This window comes from Pogona vitticeps, chromosome 6 (assembly GCF_051106095.1).
Source record: "Pogona vitticeps strain Pit_001003342236 chromosome 6, PviZW2.1, whole genome shotgun sequence".
NCBI lineage: Eukaryota > Metazoa > Chordata > Lepidosauria > Squamata > Agamidae > Pogona > Pogona vitticeps.
The window spans coordinates 78,711,395-78,732,327 of record NC_135788.1 but is presented as its reverse complement, the minus strand read 5'-3'; the positions used below and the strand labels follow the sequence as shown (position 1 = coordinate 78,732,327).

The 20,933-nt window shown below is 41.7% G+C and overlaps 1 protein-coding gene across 18 annotated transcripts in view; it reads left to right on the top strand.

Moving 5' to 3' along the window:
* The window catches only part of FHOD3 (formin homology 2 domain containing 3), a 329,766-nt gene extending 323,313 nt beyond the window's left edge, over positions 1–6,453 (top strand). For 17 of the 18 annotated variants that reach the window (XM_020804920.3, XM_073003957.2, XM_078377654.1 and 14 more), the window contains one exon: positions 767–6,453. In XM_020804920.3, coding sequence (XP_020660579.3) covers positions 767–849 — 83 coding nt within the window. In that variant the 3' untranslated portion in view covers positions 850–6,453. The remainder of the gene's footprint in view (positions 1–766) is intronic. The other variant, XM_073003955.2, reaches the window with a different exon arrangement.
* The last annotated feature ends 14,480 nt before the right edge of the window (positions 6,454–20,933 follow it).

The window sequence follows — 20,933 nt, the reverse complement described above, 5'->3', positions numbered from 1 at the left end:
CAGGAGGCTGCCAGATGATACCAGAGATCTCCTGATGGCTAAGAATCTGGTATGGAACCCTGGACAGCCACTGCCAGTCAGAGTTGACTCCAGTTGGGTAAATAGGACAGTATAGATTGAAGCCAAAATCAGAACAGCAGCAGGAAGACATAAATTTGCACAGCTATACCTGTGCAGACTCCTCATTCCAGCATGAACTCTGATAGATTCCTGCTGATCCGGGGGGGGGGCGTGCTTCCATGTGTGGTTCTAGTCATGCTTAGTCAAACCCACTTGTGTTATGACAGAAGCATGCTTATTTCCTTTATGGTGGTAGTCCCATCCTCCTCCCCCACCACCCCACATACTTGTGGTTAAACATTATCTCAGTCATTAACATCAATGTCAGTTGATTCTCAAATTAGTGTGGATAGGATGAAGGCCATTAGAAATCCATTAGAAACTTAGAAGAAATATGTTAATATATTCTAAAAATATTATTTTCAATTGTTCTGTTTTTCCCCATACCTATTATGCTTGATTCCACATTGGAATAATTGTCTATAAAGTCTGTAAATGGTCCTCTTGAAGAAGATAGTGGTTTGATTCTGCACTTGCCATGATTGTTTGGTTTCCTATATTCCTATATTTAGGCAGCAATTCTGCACCCCTACCATGAAGGGGTACACACATACTGAGTGCAGTGAGACTTGATTCTGAAGAGACCTTTAGACTGCTGGACCCTTCATTCAGTACTTTTTTTTTCTTTTTATTTCTGACTACTCAGTAAGACGGACACTTAAGAGCGGACTGACACCAGAAGAAGCCAAAGCGTTGGGTCTGATGGGCACTTCCGAAATGCAGGTGTGATGACAGCATCCAAGAAGCTACAAGAACCACCATCTGCCTACATATGTATATACATGCATACACACAGGCTGCCAAAAGCCTCTCCGTTTAGCCTTTTCCTGCAACTTCCCTCTATTGCTCATCATCCGTCACTATTTTTAGATGCATTTTCATAACGCTGAAGCAAGCCAAAACAAATTAAAAATTATTTTTAAAAATGTACTGAACACAAAGGGCTACAATTAAGACGTGTGTAAATGACCACTACCAAAAAGAAATCAGGGCCAGGGGTGATTTGGAAATCATGGAACACTTTTTCTGTTTTGCTTCATTGGTAAGCTTTTAGATTATTTTTCCCCCTGTACTGTCCGAAAGGTGTTCCTTTTTCTTATGAGCTATGTAGTAATTGTAAAATACTGTTTTGTCAGTTCAAGGGCAGTCCTTTAAATAGGCAAACTAACTTCTGATGCGATTACTGTGTCCTGTCTGAAGTCAATATTGTTAGAAGTGCACCATTGTTTTTCTTTCCTCCAAAGAATGTACAAATGAATGTGTAGCTGTGTGTGTATACACACACAAACACACACACACACACACATACATGCCCCTACCAAGTCCAGGTGCCTTCAGTTTTAATTCATCCTGTCCTGCAAGAAGGGAGATTCTTTTTTACATTAACTCACTGGGTTTTGGTGGAATTCTGCTAGAATACTTTTTTATTAGGTCTTCTTACAGACATGCACATTATGTATTATGATGTATATTCACAGGGATAGCACAAGAGTACCTCTTGTTGCTCAGCTCCAGTGATGAATGTACATATGTACTGTAATATATACTATAGTAGTGTGATTTAGCCAGAGACAAAATAGGGTTTTCAGCCACAGTCATATAGGAGTTTAGTGCACGGGCTGGGCCTATAAGGCTGCTCTTTGAATGTAATATCACAATGTTTGTAAAGTTGTTTATCCAACTGAATGGATTATGTAAGGGTACTGCTTAAAACTCTTCTGTGGTGATGTTTTCCTGGCAGTCACCGACTAGGAGGACACAAGAGGGGAAAATAACTGCTTTGGATATGGAAACTGTCTCCCCATCCTGTATACAATGGTATTTTGGGGTGTCGCTTTGTTTTCTGTAACATCCATAGATTTCCTTCCTGAAGTCAATGGACAGTAGTTTGAAGAATGTATTTCAGAGAAACTTTTGACCTGTGATTCCATAATTTGCATTAATCGACTCTTTCATGAGAAATGCAGTGCAATGTTTTGGGTTTCATAAGGATAGGTATAGAAGGGAACTTATTACACTAAAACATACCTCCAAGCTAGTGGTACTAAAGAAGTCATGATGAGTGCATCATTTTTTTCTGTGTCAGTCCATTGTTTGGCATTTTTGAGGCACTGTGCTTGAAAACTATTTTTTGCACAAGTTGTCATAAGGCCTTTGTATTATTCTGGAGGAATGCAGCAAAAATGCCCAAAGGAATTCTACACAGCCTTTACACAGACAACAGACATGAAAAATCCCAGTGTTGTATAATATATTCACTTGACTCATTTTTTTGTCATGTAATTTATCTTCACCTAGACTTTCTATGAGGACAACAGTCTCTTGTTTGATAACGTACCTCCTGAGCTTCTGTGCAGAGTTCTCATTAGTTTTTGCTACACTGTTTTATTTAGAATGCAATCCTAATCATACTGACTTAGAAACAGGTCCCACTGAGTTCAGGGATGCTCAGGTGGGTGTAAGATTGCAACTTAATATATTAATAAACTTAGTCAGTACATCCTTATGAATAGGAGGGAGGCCTTCTTAGTAAACAGGAAACTGACATTTAGTATATTAGATTCTTTTCTCTTTCAAAGGATAATAAATATCCTTGGCAATGGCTTTCTAAATCCTGACCATTAGAAATATTTTGCACATTTCCAATAGTTTGCTCCATAAACATTTTGCACATTTAAGGAAAGGGCTGCCAAACAATTGCTGGTTAAAATACTAAGACAGAAAATATGTTTACAGTACTTATGCACAAGGATAATAAATTCTAACTAGAGATGGGCATGAATTAAAAATGAATCACTAAATTCATAAAAAATTGCTAATTTATTGATTCTTAGTTATCCAAATTGATGCCCCTGACAAATACAACTCAGTGATTTTTTTAGCGATTTTTGGTTTGATGATTTGTTTGGTTAAAAATAGCCCCCCCCCCAAGCACCTAGAGACACCAAAATCTCAGAGAAGCATCCTTTACTCTCCTCTACATTCTCTCCAAGTTTGGGGAAGATCAGATTTCCCTAGGTCAGCTGCTAAAGGGCACTTTCCTGGGGAGGACCCACTTTGTGGGTGTACAACTCGAATGACTGAAACGCAATCATCACCAAACTTGCAGGGCTTGTAGCAGAGAGTCATTAGAAGCTTCTTGTGATTTTGGCGTCTCTAGGTGCCTGGAGGCTATTTTATAGAGGGTTAAAGGCAAAACAAATCAATTAGTCAGAAAAATTCGTAAATTCATTATTCCTGATTCATCAACCTTGAGGAATCATGAATTGAAACAAATTACCATTTTTTCCAATTCCATCTCTAATTCTGACAACCAAGCTCTTTTTTGTTAAAACAATAAGCAGCATGTAGTCCACTTTCAACCAAATTCCTTAGGCAGCTTGCAAAACATCTTTATGTAGCAGATTATCTTCTCCTTAAAGACTGAGGCAGTGAGTGTTAGGATTAGATATACATACAACATGTTTTATATAAACCATATTTTTCTCTGATTTTGCCACATGGGCTCATGTAAAACAGAGTTCTCAGCTGACTGATATTTACACAGAAAACCTAGTCTACAAGAAAACTTTGCATTTATTTATTATTGGCAAATAAGACACTTTCAAATATTTCTCCAGAAATAATTTTATAATCTCAATGAAATCGTTCCACAGGAAATATTTTCTAGATGGCAGTTATTTGGGCTCATGCTCTAGCTCAGAGGAATCTGTTACTTCTTTTTCTCTCAAAATTTAATCACAATCTGCTTTTGAAATTCCCTCTACATGCAGTTTGTCACGTGGAATGAGATGAGAAAGCACCTATTTGAAAAAACCACATATATATACCAACTGCTCATGGAATCAGTTTGAATGGATTCTAGTTGCATCATCCTATTTATTACGGAAGACTATTATAGCGCCTTGCCATAGAGTACTCTTAAGCTTGTCTGTGATTAACAGACTTTTTGTATTCCTAATCAAATGAGGTCATAATTTTTTTAAGTCAAACTGACAACAGGAATAACTACCTAAAGAAAATAAAGGTACCTGCATTTTGTGTGAAGCAGGGCCAGTTTTACTGGGGGTGGAGGTTGTTTTGTTTGTTTTATGTTTTTTTTAATCAATGAGGACAAAATGAATACTTGGAGAGGAGGAGAATTTTCCTTGAATTTTATGTTTCAGGGTCCACCCTGAATTTAGAAATGAATGCTACACAATTAGTATAAAGTTTGTCGTATAGCTTCCCACTAGTCTGACTTCCCAAGTGTCTTTTTAAGTCATGCAGTGTAACCTTGCATCACTCCCAAAGCATTCTGGAAACGTCAGGAGACTTCTGAATGAGTACCTTTCTATTGGATGGAGCTCAAAACAAACAGTAAGCAAAGAAAAATTGAAAACCTTCAGCCATCTTGGAAAATTAGAAGTGCCAACACCTCCGCTCCGTTTTTAATTGGAATTTCTTCACACTCACTGAAAAAATCAATTGAAAATGAGATGATACCTTTTCAAGGAGTAATTAATAATAATAATTATGTGCCGTCAAGTCATTTCTGACGTATGGCAACCCCTTCCAGGCTGTTCTAGGGTATAGAATACTCAGAGGTGGTTTACATCCTCTTCTGTTGTTATACCATACAGTCTGCCGAAGGCTATACAAGTTAATGTTTCTCCCAGAAGCATAGTAGGGAATCAAACTCTCAACCTCTCGCTCTCCAGCCAATTCATGGAGCTATCCATTGGAGTAGATACTTCTGCCTTGCCTAAGTCTGCTTTTTAAGGTTTTCAGTAACAGTTCTCCAGTTCTTGGTCCTGTTATTTCAACAGGTTCCTGCTAAGCAACTATTCAGATATCTGTAAAATTTGATGTTACATGTTTAATAAGGATATGGATAGATCATCAGCTGATGCCCTCCTCCAACAAAAATAAAATAATTTGGTTCCAGGTTTTAAAAGTAACATCTCAATCAGATTTATGTTCCATCTACAAGATAAAGGATAAAAAGTATTTGGCCAATTGGACATTTCAAGGACCATAACTATTAAGTGATGCGGCAGATATGCCCAAAAGAACACTCCACAACATTCTTCAAAATATAAAATCAATGTGATGTGTACATTTTTCCTTCACTATTCCTTGGTAGATTTAAACAGTCACAATTTAGGCTACAGATGCTGTGGGTGTATTTGTCTACTCAGCTATACCTATCATTTTTTAAAAACGCTTGCTCTGTGTGTGTTTTAAAAAGGAATTAAAATGCTGGTACCAAAAAGTAACAACAAGTAATTCAGGCTTTATTTAGAAGCACTAAATAGTTATTTCCCCATTTCTTCTAATTAATTTTTATTTCCTAAATAAAAAGTTTAGATTGATCCTGGGCATAAGCAAAAACCAACGCCTTCTTTAGTTTTTTTGTTTTTTGTTGTTGTTGTTGTTTTACATTTGGAAAGCATGCCGTTCAGTTTCCCTTCTTATATGGAAAAACTGTAGCTGGTTAAAAGTAGAATCCTTCAGATGTGGCAGTTAGAATACAGCGGCCAAAATCCAATTGCATTTTTACGCTGGTGTGACAGAGTTGGCATAAATCTTGGTGGCAAGTACAAGTTAAAAAGCCAGCAAGGGCATTTGCTGTTGTGTGCCAAGCCATTTTACTTGTTGAATGGCAGCAAATACCTGTGTTGACTTTTTAACTTGTGGCAATTCCCACTGAGATTTGCATTTGTTACATATTCAGGAGGCATAACTAATAGGATTTGGATCAGTATATGATAATACGGAATCTGGTTCCTAGATTGCATGATCTTCCAAAGTAGTCCATTGTCCTTTGTCTCATGCTATGCTCTGTATAGTTGAAGTAGTTATGTGCAACCTTTTGAGCACTGACACATCTAGTGTTGGCCATGGGCCAAACATGCATAAACATATTACAAGCTGTGAATCTGATAAATCTGCCCATTATGCAGGAATCTCCTTTGAAGCTTCTGTTTATTCAAAACAATTAGCAGAAAGAAAGCAGAGATCTCAGCAGGACAGGCCCTACCATTAGTCAAAATAAGGCAGTCACCTCAGGTAGTAGGATGTGAATATCTCTTACTGCTCTGTTCTTGTCTGCATTGTGTGGCTACTTCTACAGGATGGACCACTTTTCTACCAATGCCAGGATTCAGGAGACCTTGAAATTGCCTATGTTGCCCAGTTTCTAGAAGTGCCCAGAGATTGCATAATGGATTGGTGCAGCAAGGGCCCTCTGAGGATAGCAGATTTTTGTCTCCTCTGCTTGTTCTCTGAGCAGGATGTGATGGGCATCCTTGTAGTGTGACCAATGGGAACTGAGATTTCCTTTCCACCCCCTGTGAACCTGCACTGAACTAAATGTGATTGTCACAGCAAGAGCTTTTCTCACTTCCCACAGTTTACTTCCATTGGTCTTTGGGGCATAAGCGCATTGCTTGCAAGTTGGCTTTCACAGACACAAAAATCTGCCTAAATCACATTTCTGAGATTCTAAGATGATTTGTAGTGTAAAAATTGGTCTCAAGGTCGCTGACAACAGCAGCAGAATAGCATTCTGCTAAACCTTGGAGCTCCTAGATGCACACCTCTCTTTTACCAACCCTAATCCTCTGAAAGTGTTCTATAATGGCCTCTGTTAACTTCTGTTGTTGACTCTTTCAGCTAATACCATTTATTTATTGGTTCAGAAGAGACTAAATGTAACCTGAAAACTTAACTCCAGGCTGTAGATTTGCTATATTCTAATTTAAATGAAGAGTACTGTCAGTCTCACATATCTTCCCACTCTGTTTCTTCCCAGAAATGCTTGAGGTTTTTTTTAGAAAACCATAGTGAGCCAGCTGTTTACCAAGAATGGAAGTGCCATTTTAAAAAATGTAGCTGAGACAGGCTGGCGGCTGGCTATAGGGCTGTGATATGAAACACAAACAGTGCAGTCCTGTTTCTGTTCACTTATGTATTTCTGCACTGAGTGTGTGCTCAGAAGAAAGTCCCATGGGGGGAAGGCCCTTAGCTCAGTAGTATAACACCTTGACACCTCCCCTTCTAAAAAAGGAAGGCAATATATTGGAGCAGTTTGAAGTCTGACAGTTTTATTTCTGTGTGAACTTTTATAGATCAAAATCGACTTTCCCAGACAAAGGCCAGTATAATTTATATATCTATCCTATGACCAGGTGAGGATTCAAAAATATATGCAAAGTGTCATAAGTTCAAAAACACAGGAATGGTGTTGTCAAGTTGTTAATTTCAATTAGCAGGTTGTAGACTTGGCTGCATAGAAATCCTAAGAGATATTTTTGGGACAGAGGTCAAGGGAAACAACTTTTATACTCATTTAAGATATTACAGAAAGCTGGGTTATTAATACAGTATATGTGGTTATCGAAGAAGCCTTGATTTCTATTGAGGCCCTAGAACTGATACAGCTAATGTTTGTCTCCCTCTTCCTTCCCTATGTAATTACAAACCGAATTTCCCACCAGGACTTTCATAATTCTGAAATAGTTTGAGATTTATAGTATCAGTATATATTGAAATACACTCCGTCCAGATTATAGAAGAAAAGATTGTCTCTGCACCCTTCTATGTCTAATCTTTAGATTTTGTAAAGCACAGAAAGGTTTCTTTTTGACTAAAATAAGGCATTGCTTTTCCAGCAAGCCTACTAAAATTTATTTCTTCAAGACATGTCACTTAATCCGCTACTTGTATTACTCGATCTAGTGATCTGAGGTGAGGAGTCAGAATTTAGTTGTTCAGCAGTTTACTTAATATAACTGTTTCAAGGGAATGTTCTAAATATATTTTAATTTACATACATGCTGGGAAAATCCTTTAAATTTATTTTGAAATTCTTTGTTACTTAACATTTTAACAGCTGTAAAATTATTATTTTTTTCCATGAAAGAAGAAGCCCAATGGTGTATTTCTCTTTTTAAGGACTGTTTGTGGACTTCTTATGTCTTTTCTGTGAGCTCAGAATTTTAAAAAGAAATAGTTGTAAAGTAGAAAAAGGTCATGTTTCTAGACAAAAGACAACTATTGTAAAAATGTGTAAATGTTACTAGTCTTTTTGTTTTTTGTGTAGCATAGTGTAAAATAAGCTTTTTTCCAGCAGTATTATTCTGTAAATTGTAATTTAAGAACAAGCCATGCATGGTGACAGATGCAGGACTAAAACCATTTTTCATCCTACTTAGAATAGAGACATTCAGTTCAATGGGAATGATATTAGTTGTGACTACCAGGTTTTATGTATTTAATGGGTTTACTCTCATGTTAATCCATCTGCTGTAGGAAACATACAACACCACACACACACACACACCCCATTGGTTTTTTCCCCCCTCTAGGCAAAGTTTTATAAAAAGTGGCAATTCTCTAGGATGTTCTTACATCTGCACAGTTTAATGAAGACTGCCGTTCCATGCTCACATACCTGGGAGTAAGCCCAATTAAATTCAGTGGTACCTACTTCTAAGAAGAGTGGTATACGAATGCAGCATCTACAAAAAATGTGAATGAATTCTTTTCCAGTGTCCTATACTAACAATTCATAGCCATCTTCATGCAATGGTAGCACTATTTTGTGTATAGAACTTCCTTTTTAGTTCATTATGTTTTTGCTTCCAAACTACCTTTTAGAGGATGATGATTATTTTCCTGTACCATGCAAGGTTCAAATATTGACCATTGATCTGTGGCCAGCATCTCTGATATAATTTAAAAGAAAAGTTCTACCACGTTATGTAAACACATATTGCAATAAAGCTTTCTAATGCTCTCTCTCTTTTTTTTTTTTTTTCATTTTTGGGGGGGAATGTGGGAAGGGGCCAGGTGGATTGCAGGTAGGAGCTTGTTCCAGATCTGAGGAGCAACTGCTGAGAAGCCCTATTTCTGGTTATCTCTTTCCGGCCCTCTCTTGGGGTCAAAACTCTCCACTGCCCAGCCTGGGAAGATCAAATGGGATGGGCATATCTCATTGGCAGGAGGTCTTCTGTCACGTATCAAGGCCCTAAAGCGTTTGGGGCTTTATAAATTAACACCATCACCTTGAAGCTGGCATGGAAATGGACAGGTAACCTGTGCAGGACAGCCACAATGGGAGAAATGTGTTGATGTTTCTTAATGCCACTCTAATTTGGCCACCGTGCTCTGGATCTGCTGAAGTTTTGGTAACAGCCTCATGGGCAGCCCCATGTAGAGAGCATTACAGTAGTCTATTCTCGAGACTACTAGTGCATGAACCACCATGGTGAGGCACCCACTGTCAAGGTATGGAGAGACACAGCTGGGCAGTCCACCTTAGGTGTAGGACATAGGCAGAATGGACCACATATGTTATCTGAGGTTCCCTTGACAGTGCTGGGTCCAGTAGTGAAACCAAGCTGTGAACCTTATCCTTAGCGGAGAGAGTAGCCCCCTCGAAGGAGAGGGAGGCGCCCAATCCACAAACACTAAGGGCCCTGACCTGCAGGCTCCCCGTCTTGCCCGGGTTCAGCCTCAGTCTATTATCCCTCATCCACAGCACGGCATCCAGGCAGCAGCATTCTCTGCAGAAGCGTGGTAGGAGAGACAGAGCTGGGTGTTATCTGCGTACTGTTGACATGAAGCTCCAAAGCTTCTGATGGTCTCGCCCAGGTGCTTCTTATAGATTTTAAACAGCATTGGAGAGATGATCAGCCCCTGAGGGACTCCACAGTCAAAGGTCCAAGGGGTGGACATCATCTTGCCAAGCTGTACTCTATGAGGGCAGTCCTCGAGAAAGGACCAGAACCAGGCGAAGGCCAGACTGCCAATCTCCAACTCAGCCACCCAAGAAGGATACAGTGGTCAACAGTATCGGAGGCAGATGAGAAGTTGAGGAGGACCAGCAAGGACTTTTTGCCCCTATCAGTCTCCCTCAAAAGGTTATCTTGCAGGGTGACCGATGCCATCTCTGTGCCATGGTGCAGCCTGAAACCAAACTGGAATGGATCAAGGGCATCGGTCTCCTTCAGGAGTGTCTGAAGCTGATCAGTCACCACTCTCTCCACTAGTGTGCTGAGGAAGGGAACACTGGCGACGGGTCGATAGTTGTTTATATTGTCCGCCAGCAAGTTAGGCTTTTTATGGATAGATTTAATAAGTGTCTCGAGGGCTCAGGGAACCCTGCCCTCAAGGAGAGACCCATTGATAATAGCCATAGCCCATTCCATTGTTACCAGCCTGGCTGCTAACAAGGCTCTAGGGAGGTAGTGGTGGCCCTACAGCGCTCAAGGACCCTGTGCACCTCTGCCAACCTCACAGGCTGAAAACATGTTAAACTCGTCAGGCAAGGCAAGTGGACATCTTGGCTCAATCTACTGGAGAAGAAGGATGGTCAAGGTCCCGACGGATGGCCTCCACTTTATGTTTAAAGAATGTTGCAAATTAGTCACAGGACATATTACTGGGAGGCCTGTCACTATGACCAACCCCAGATAAATCACAATACAAAAGAGTCTGCCTGATGGTTTTGAGCTTCGCTTATCCAGGTAGCTCTCCTAGTGGCTTTCATCTTAGCTAAGTAGATGTTTGATGCGATTTTTGTGGCTCCAGATGCTTTCCAGCCTCCTCCTATTCTGCTTCATTGCCTGCAAATTTGGTTATACCAGGGGGATGGGTGGGCTGAGCAGTGGTTGGGGCATTTAGGTGCGATCATATTGACAGCCCTTGTAGTGGTGGCATAACATCCTTCCACCAGAGCCTCAACAGGAGCACCAACCAGATCAGCTGCTATCCCCCGCATTATGTCTTGGAAACCAATTGGCTCCAACAGCCTGTGGGGCAGACCATCTTAATGGATCCCCGCTCCCCACGGGGAGGGAGTGCTACTGAGAGGCTGCATTTTATCAGGTGGTGATCCCACCATGACAAGGGGTCAAACAGAAGGACAGTCACCTTCGGATCACTCTCCACCTGCCCCATTGAAAACACCAGGTCTAGCATATGGCCTGCCACGTGGGTGGGGCCGTTGACATACTGGGACATGCCCAAGGAAATCATGGTTTCCAAGAACTGAAGAGCTGGACCAGTGGCTTCTATCTCAGCATGGATGTTGAAGTCGCCCAGAACAAGGAGCCTGGGCAACCTGAACATTGCCACGAAGACGAAGCCTGCCAGCTCTGGAAAGGACAGCACTGGGTCGTGGGGAGAACGGTAAACCAGCACTATCCCAAATCCATCCCTGATCCCCACTGATACATGGAGGACCTCTAGGCCTGGGATCGCCAAGGCAGAGAGCCTCACAACTTCAAATTTCTTTTTATAGACAATAGTAATTCCCCCTCCCCAACCCTCCAGTCTATCCTGGTGTTGGATGGAATATCCAGCTGGGCAAATTAGACAGAGTGCTACACCACCCTCTGCATCCATCCAGGTCTCACTAATACAGGCCAGCTCTGCCCCTTCACCCAAGATAAGGTCTTGTGTAAGCTGGGCTTTATTTAGGGCAGATCTAGAATTTAACAACGTCAAGGATAGAGTTATTGAAATGATGGTAGTTACACGATGACTGGGAATGGCCTGGGAAAGTTAGGAATGTGCTTGAGAGATGTCCACAGAAAAGGGGAATGGAATGGGTTGTTGACAGCAGGGAGGATGGGGGCAAAGGACTGGAAATAATCAGATCACAGAAAGGAAAGGAAGGCTTCCAGAGGGGTTTATGGATAATAAACACATCAGTGGCAGGAAACAAGCAAAACGTGTCTCAGTCACACATCCCTCCCATACCCTCAGCACTCACATCTTGGAATTTAGCCTGCATCTAATCTTGTGAAGGCATCTTGCTGAGATGTCTGGGCCTCTAGACGTTGAAGGCGTGGTTCAATTTTGATTAGATGGAAAGGACTTCCATAAGACAATAAAATAGCTGCAGAAAATGTGGTTTCTTTCTTTCTGGTATGCAGAGAGGTTCCAGAGACATTGCAAAAAGAATCATGGAAATTTTGTGAAAAGCACTCCCTGACCACTTCTCTGAAGAGAGAGGAGGTTGCCAAGAGATGGGAGCGCTAGCTGCAGGTTACCACATTGGAAAGAGCTTACTGTGTGGTTTAGGAGAAAACCACTTCTGTGGCTCTTATGAAACAAGGACTCCCCCTAGGTGTCCTGGTACTGATGTCCCAGTCCCAGATATTTATGGATTAGAGCCAGAGATGAGGCCCTTTCCAGCTGCTTCCAGAAGGTACATCCCACTTGGAATCCCAGAGCAAAGATAACCCAATGTTTGTGGCAAGTACTAAAACATGACCCCCATCCCATGTGCTTGGTTAACAAGCAATAGCATCCAGGCATGGAATCATTTTTACCCAAACTCCCAGTCAGCACAATGGAAAGTGGTCAAGGTCTTCAACTAAACCTCCCCTCCACCTGGTCCGCTGAGCTGCTGCCCTAAGCTATCCCTCTGGGCCAGAGTCTTTTGAGGTTATGTGCTTGTATCATTGGGATAGGGTTTCATCCCCTTCCATTTTTGGTGTGTTGCAGGCAGTCTACCTATGTGGTAAGGGCACATGATGGCAGCAATAGGGTGATGACCCCCTCAGTTCCAGAAGGCAGTGCCTCCCGGTGGCAGAGGTGCCAGCCTGGAGTGAGCAATGTACATGCCCCTCTTGCTCGTCCAGCCTTTCACTGGGAACTTAGTCTTCAGGTGACTGAGTGAAGAGATCCTACTAATGTGTCATATATGTGCCATTCTAAAGAGAATTCTAAGATGTTTGGGTTGGGATTTTTTTCACACTTAAGACTATCAAGGTTAAAAGGACACAAATGGTCTCTAGGTCTCCCACATGAAAGCAATACTGCTTAGTAAGCAACTTGTAGAAATATTGGTGGCCATCTGCTACATCAGTCACAACAGGATATCACAACAGGGCTAGAAGAGGATTTGGCCAGAGTAATTGAAAAGGGGTTGTCATCAGGAGGTCAGACCTGAAGGAGCAATGGCCTGGCATGGAGCACACAGAGAAGAATCCATGCTCCAACATAGCTTAACAAGCAGTCATCACTAGACACATACAATGGGGCCAAACACTGAGACAGAAGTGGGGCAGGAATAAAGTAGAGCCTCTGCCCTATAGGAAGGGATACAAGGTACTGTACTAAGAATCAAAGAAGCTGGCTGAGGCCCTGTCTCATTAGAAGATTCCGTTTGCTAGGACTATGGAAGTATTGAGAGGTAATCATGCTGATATTCCCACATTAACCTGATCTCACAGAAAAGGACCTTTGGAATCCAAGAGATGAATTCTGAGTGTGAGGAATTTTCCCACTACAGATAAACAGGACGATGGTCATAGAAGTGTGACTTCTGACAGACAGTTGACATGATGGCAGCAGTCATGTATTTATGCATTGAAGAACACCTATTCCAGGCCCATTAACTGAGAGGGAGGCACCAGACTGGGCAGCAGTGTCCAGGCCAATGCCAAACAAAGGGATACAACCAGCCAGACAAAGACCAGCAAGGATTTCAGGCACAGTCATTCCAAACAGGACCAAAGAAATATTTTTCTGCCCAGAAGCTAAATCCCAGTTAATGATGCCTGAATCTCAAGGGCTGCTTTTCAGCAGTGGCCAAGCCCAAGGGTCAGGCTGGGAAACAAAATGCTTACCAGTTTGGACATTTCCCTCTCAAGGACACAAATGTGTGTGTTAACTGGAAGAAGGTAACAAGTGGGGTACCAAAAAGCTGAGTCCTGGGTCTGGTGCACTTCAACATTTTTATTAATGACTTGGATGAGGGAGCATAGGGGATACTTAGCACATTTGAAGATGACACAAAACTAGGTAGAATAGCTAATACCTTGGAAGACATGAACAAAAGTAAAAAAAAATTGATATGTTTGAGCACTGGGCTGGAAAAAAATTAAATTTAAGAGGGATAAGAACAAAGTTCTACACCTAGAGGAGAAAAAAAAACCAAATGCACAATTACAAGGTGGGGCATACTGGGATCAATAATATCATGAGTGAGAAGGATCTTGGAACTGTAAATCAAAAGCTGAACATGAGCCAACAATGTGATGTGGCAGCAAAAAAGGCAAATGCTATTTTAGGCTGTCTTAACATGTGTTAGGCTGACCACCAAAGAATTGATGCCTTTGAATTGTGGTGCTGGAGGAGACTCTTGAGAGTCCCCCGGACTGTAAGGAGATCAAACCTATCCATTCTGAAGGAAATCAACCCTGAGTGCTCACTGGAAGGACAGATCCTGAAGCTGAGGCTTCCATACTTTGGCCATCTCATGAGAAGAGAAATCTCCCTGAAAAAGACCCTGATGTTGGGAAAGTGTGAAGGCAAGAGGAGAAGGGAATGACAGAGGATGAGATGGTTTGGACAGCGTCATCAAAGTTACCAATATGAATTTGACCAAACTCCAGGAGGCAGTGGAAGACAGGAAGGCCTGGCGTGCTCTGGTCCATGGGGTGACAAAGAGTTGGACACGCCTTAACGACTAAACAACAACAAAGTCTCCAAATCCTAGCTCTCCTCTATTCAGCATGGTTAGGCCTAATCTAGAGTACCATGTCCAGATCTGAACACTGCATATTAAGAAGGATGCCAACAAACTGGAGCAAGTTCAGAGAAGGCAACAAGGATGACGAGAGGACTGGAAACCAAGTCCTATGGGGAAAGACTGGAAGAACTGGGCATGTTTGGCCTTGAGAAAAGAAGACTGAGGAGAGATATGATAGCACTTTTCAAATATTTGAAGAGGGTCAGGATCTGTGCAGGACACATAATAATGGACTCCAAATACAAAAAGCTAGATTAGGCTGAATATCAGGGTAAACTTGAGCAGTAAAACATTGAAACCACTTATCTCAGGAGGTGGAGAGTGCTCCACTGGATGCATTCAAGAGAAAATTGGACAACCATCTGTCTGATCTCCTTTGATTTGGATTCGTGTATTGAGAAGGGGGTTGGACTCAGTCGGACATGACTTAACGACTAAACAATAACAACGAAAATACCAAAAAGGATCCCAAGTGATACCTGAGGAGGACGTATCTCCAGGAAACAAGAGGAAGCAAAAGAGTGGTCCTCATAATTAACCAGAAATATGTTCATCATGAACAGGGGGAAATACAGTGAGGACGTATGTTCAGTACTTTTTCTGAAACCTCAGCCTATAGTTTTAGTAAAATGTGTTCAAGATACGTTTTTCATTTTGGGATGACAGGAATGTACTGCATGCTTGGCAGGAGGTTCCTCAAACGTTTCAGCTTGTGAAGAAACAAAAATCTACTCCAAAACATTCCAGATAATTACAGAAAATGATTAAATAATTTCCATTCAGCATCAGATGCCTTGTCCTTTTCTTGCCTATTGAATCAATCCATATATAGAATACTTCAGAAGACCAAAGGTGAAGCATAATGTGGTTGCCAGATCTCAGGTTTTGAGGTCCATTTAGCAGATCTCAACTTTTAAATCTGAAATTTGGGGAACAGTATGTTGCCAACCTCACAAATCTAAGGTTTCAGATATCATTATGTCATCATCATCATCTCATGGAGAAGCCCTTTAGACATGCTCAGAAGCATGTGTGTTTTTTTCATTACCTTGCATGTTCTAGAGCTGCTGTTGCTCCTGGAAGTCACACGTTGGCCTTTACATTCAACATCGTTTACACTGTCTGTCACAGAGGCCTCTTTGCCACTGCTAATAGGTCTGCTCCCCCCATGACATCACAAACACCTGTCCCTAGGATTCAAGCTTTGGCCCTGACAACCTGAGCACACAATGATGTGGTGTGCTGGCACAGCAACAGATACATCATAATGATCTTACAGTGTGGTTGGACAGTGGCAAGTAAGGCATCCACCTGCCCCCTCCAAGACATCCAGCCTGTATTTCAGCACCATAGCTACCACACTTCTGGTTGGGGAAAATAAAAGGATGGCTAATCAGAATGCTCCTTATCATGGCGGGTAGAAAGCAACAGAAGAGAAAATTTAAGCTTTATAGCTAAAATTGTATGATTAGGAACAACAAAGATGTCTCCAGAAATGTTGGGCAAACATTTAGGTGCTCAGTAATGCTGAACCCTGGGATGCAATCCAATCTGGCAGAGCAAGGATAGGGCTTCAGGCATGTGTGAGAAAACTGTGGTATACACATTCAGTGTATTCGCAAAGGCTTTCAAAGCCGGGATCTAATGGTTGCTGTGGGTTTTTCAGGCTCTTTGGCCGTGTTCTGAAGGTTATTCTTCAGAGGAAGAACAACCTTCAGAACATGGCCAAAGAGCCCGAAAACACCACAACAACCAGACTGTGGTATATTAGCCAGGACGGCTCCCAAAGCATACAACAAAATCAGTGACCTTTGAAAGTTCTCTTTGCTTTTCCGTCCATCATGTTCTGTGTATAATCAATGAAGTTGTGCCAAAAATGTTTTAATCCAGAGATCATTGCCTGCCTCATTTTCTAACTCAGCATTGCTTCCCTTCTGATTTAGAATACGTCCATCCACCCAAAATTATACCTAGTACTTTCACCCCAAAAACTCAAGACCCAGATTTAAATCACCACAATAGCTTCTTTATAACAGGTAAAAGAATATTTAGCACATTAGCAATATGTGTGAATTACAATTTAGTGGCTTCTAGAAATTTAGAACAGTTAAAACAATCCTATTGGGAGAAGTTTAACAGTTCATACATTGTTTTCCATGAGGATACAGTAGTTCCAGCCAGTGACATTTTGTATCAACTGAGTTCAATGGGGCAGAGGGCAGGTGACAAGAGGCAGAGCCAAGGGGTAACATGAAGCAAAGCCAACCACATCTAGCTTGGACTGAAATGTACAAGTAAACCACCCCCCCCCTTAAAAATATATAGGAAAATTGTAAAAGAGCCGAACAAATAGTAAGGATGCCAAGCAGGGACTTAATGTGCAAGATGTCTGACTGCTTAGCCTTGCAATTGAGAAAACAAACAGAATGGGGGAACCCTTTTGTTATCTCTGATCAGAGATTGGAGATAATGTAAGAATCCTCCTCTGTTTGTCTTTCCAGCCTGTAAAGCCAGGAATCCTGATCTCAAGGTGATTTTCTGCCACTTGCCTTCTTACTGGAGAGGGGAGGGGCTTTGCAGAGCAGGAATTGGTCAATTTTTTTCTCCCCCCCCTCTCTCTCAGTCACAATAACTTACCCTTGTTCCCCCAGCCCCATCCCACTGCCACTCTCCCAACGTCTACACTTTCACTCTCCCAAGATCTGTGTTACCTTTCCTGACCTCTCTGCCGTCTTTCTCCTTCCAAAACCAAGCAGAAGACAATGATGAGGCAGATAGGCTGACAGACAATTGGCCTCGGGTTGGTCCTTCACCCCATCCCATTTGGGGCCACATCTGTGGGCCTTGGGAATGTAACTGGGAGCAGATCAAGGCAGTAAGAGACCATAGTTCCTCCCATGACCTTCTCTTACAAGCTGCACCTCAGGCTTAGTGGAGATCAGAGGCAGTCAAGACATATGCTCATAATCCTTTTGGAAATGCAGAGCAGGAAGACATGCACCCACTCTGAGCCATAGTCGCAGAAGTAAAGCACAGTAGCACACCGGCAACTTGCACAATACAGAAGGGGTAGGGGCAGGCAAATTGACTGACTCCTCACAGGTGGGTGGGCACCATTTGCAGTGTGATGCTCCAGGTACTCAGACTGGCAGGCCATTTCTGCTCACTGGATCCTGCTCTGCCCGCTGACTTTCATAATGCCCTAGAACAGAGGACATAACCTCTGAGCATATTCAGCAGCAGTTCGCCCTCTGGAGAAGACATACCTAATGACACCACTGATAGAAGCTTAGCAGCAGCAAATAAATGAAAAGGAAACAGAGACAAGCAATTGCTGGATGTATGAGTCTTCTCTGGAGCCTACATATGGCATAGTCTTAATCTCCAGTTGCAGGACCCTTAAGTGATCCATACAAAGCAATGGTCCACCCTTTAGAAGAGGAGGAAAGGTATATTATTCAATTGTATTGGAATGTTTAGACTAAAAGAGATTGTGATTGTTATAATAAATATTGTTATTGCTTGCAAAATTGTGCCAGAAGGTAAGTAGTTTTTATGCAATGATGCATGTTTGTTTGGGATGGAAAACATGTTTCCCTTCCCAAACAAACATATTTAAGGGGGGAGATATGTAGCGTTCATCCTTTGTTAGGTATAAGTCATGTATTATTCATGTCTATGCAAATGTGGTGGAGAGGCGGTTAAAAGGTGGAGCCTGAGAGGAGGAGTCAGTCAGTCAAGAGTGAGTTGGTGGGAGAGAGTTAGAGTTAGAGTGAGAGATAGTCAGAGTCAGAGAGAGAGAGTCAGAAGAGATAGAGTTAGAGATTGGTTAAGATAAATAGAGAAGGTGGAAATTATATGGCAAAAGAATAGTATGTACATCGGAAGAACTTCTGTGATTAACAAATTGGCTTCACTTTAAAAAATAAGTTTTGTTTGCATTCACACACACACACACAAAAAGAGGAGGAAAGGGAGCAAGGTAGACCATACCCCAATATTCAAGATTTAGAACTTTGACAATCATCTTTAAAGCCCCTCATCGTTTGGGATCAACTACCTGTCCAGAGCATCTTTTCCCAGAGTCATTCTACCCACTCCACTAGATCCTCCCAGGCCATGATTCTCTGGGTTGCCACTCCAAGGGAGGATAGAAAATCATCCACTAGAAGTAGGGCCTTCTTCACTGTGGCACCAAGACTTTGGGACCAACTGCCAGTGGAGTTGTACCTGGCTCCCTCCCTTGCAACATTTAAAAGGTTTTTCAAAACACTGCTTAATGGAGAGGCCTTTTTTGTTGTTCTTGTTTTTATTTTTATTTTTATTTTGCAACCCTGCTTAAAGTGTTCCTCTGCTGCTCTGCTAGTTTATATGCTTGTGCTGCATTTTATTTCACAATTTCTGCCTCTTGGTGCTGTTGCTTGAGTGTTGTTTATGATGTTTATGTTGTTTTTATTTGAATAGGTGATACCTTTATAGGCCACTGGGAAAAAAATCATACAATATGCAAGCTTTCACGTCTAAATCCCAGACCTTTGAAGAAGTGGGATATACCCACGAAAGCTCACATATTGTATGATTATTTTTCTAAAATGAGTGGCCTATACAGGTATTACCTATTCTTGCATTCATATTTTGTAATGGCCACATGGCTTCCCCATTTTATTTCAGTGTTTTTATTTGACTTATCTTTATTGCATTTTAACTGACTTTAAACTGCCCAGGGTAGTGCGTTGCATTAATGGAGGGGGGTACTCAAATTTAACAAACAAATATTGCTACTCACCAAATGGGCTGTTACCCAAGGATATACCAAACACCCCTTCAGTACAGCCATCTTGCCTTTGAGTTGGCAATGGGTTTTCTGCCTTTGACCCAGTGAACTCTCATGTGTCCCACTGATGTGATAAGAGAAAATAAACAGTGTCCAAAGAAAACAGTAGCTTGACTGATTCTTTAAAAACAACAAGAAGTGCTGCTTAGCATTCCCACCAGGGGCGTTAAGGGGATATGCGCTGAGGAGCTCATAACCGACTGCTTAACATTCCAGTTCTACTGATGCAAAGTTAAGAGAGCAAGGCATCGTCTGCCAGCGATGTGGTAATGCTTTTAAACAGATGACTTGGTTGGCCAGACACTTCTGCCTTCTCTTCTTTCACAGCAGATCCATTAGCTAATTCTAAATTCCAGATGTGCACAGAGAATACATACCAAGACTGTGCTGCTAACTCTAAACTCCAGTTAAAGCACCTTTTTTTAATCACAGGGAAACCTACCAATTCCTGCCGGAGAGTAACTGCTTATGGATTAATGCACTAAACAGCTGTCCACAAGAACTGATAAACCCCTCTATTACTACTGATTTTGAAATTGCCATTAAAATGATGCAAAGGATCCCTTTTCCACTTTTGCATTTCTCTCCTTGTACAGTAATAGCTGAATTCACCACCACTGTTAAAGGAGAAGTTAGTATTCTCTGGTGATAGAGATACATCTAAGGAGAAAGAGTTTTGGATTGTTTCATGCATCTCCTTTTAAGGAATTTAGGCAATCCATGGAATCTCGCAACACAAGCCATCTCATCAAGGACACCTGGTTATGATGTTCAACCCAACTTTTCTGCATTATCCCTTGCACTGCTCAGACTGTTTTGGTTGCTCATAGGAAGTACAATATTTTCTCTCTTTCTGAGTCCCCCTCCACAATTCTCCCTCTCCTCACAGATCAAGTCTAACAGACTGAAATCCACCCACACAAACACCCTCAAGTCAACAACTCATTTTATCTCGCACTTCTTCACATGAAGAATTGTGCATAGACACGGAAAAGTTTATTAAAAATAAAAACTAGCTAGTCTTAAAGGTGCTGCAAGACGACTGGTTTCTCCTGCATGCATTAAGGGGCCATCAGAGATCATATCCCAGAAAGGGAAATTGTCATTTTACTTCAGACAGTTACAGGGCTTTCAAATCAATGGTGAGGAAAGAAGGGATGTTTATGAATGAGCAACTAGCCCTGAGTCAAAGATAAGGTCTGATCATGTCTCCATATAGAGATTCTGCACAGTGAAAAAGCCTGCCCCCCACCCCCAGGAGCAGAATCTGTGTTTAGGCTTGGGGTGAGGGATTAAGACAATAGACACAATGGAAAGATACCTGTGGGATGAAGTGAAGCAAATGCACTCACATGAGCTCAGGCTTAACCTCAGATGAAGACTAAAGGGACGAAGGCAAAAGAGGAATGCACTGAACTGAGCACTGAAGAGACGGAAATAGCAAAT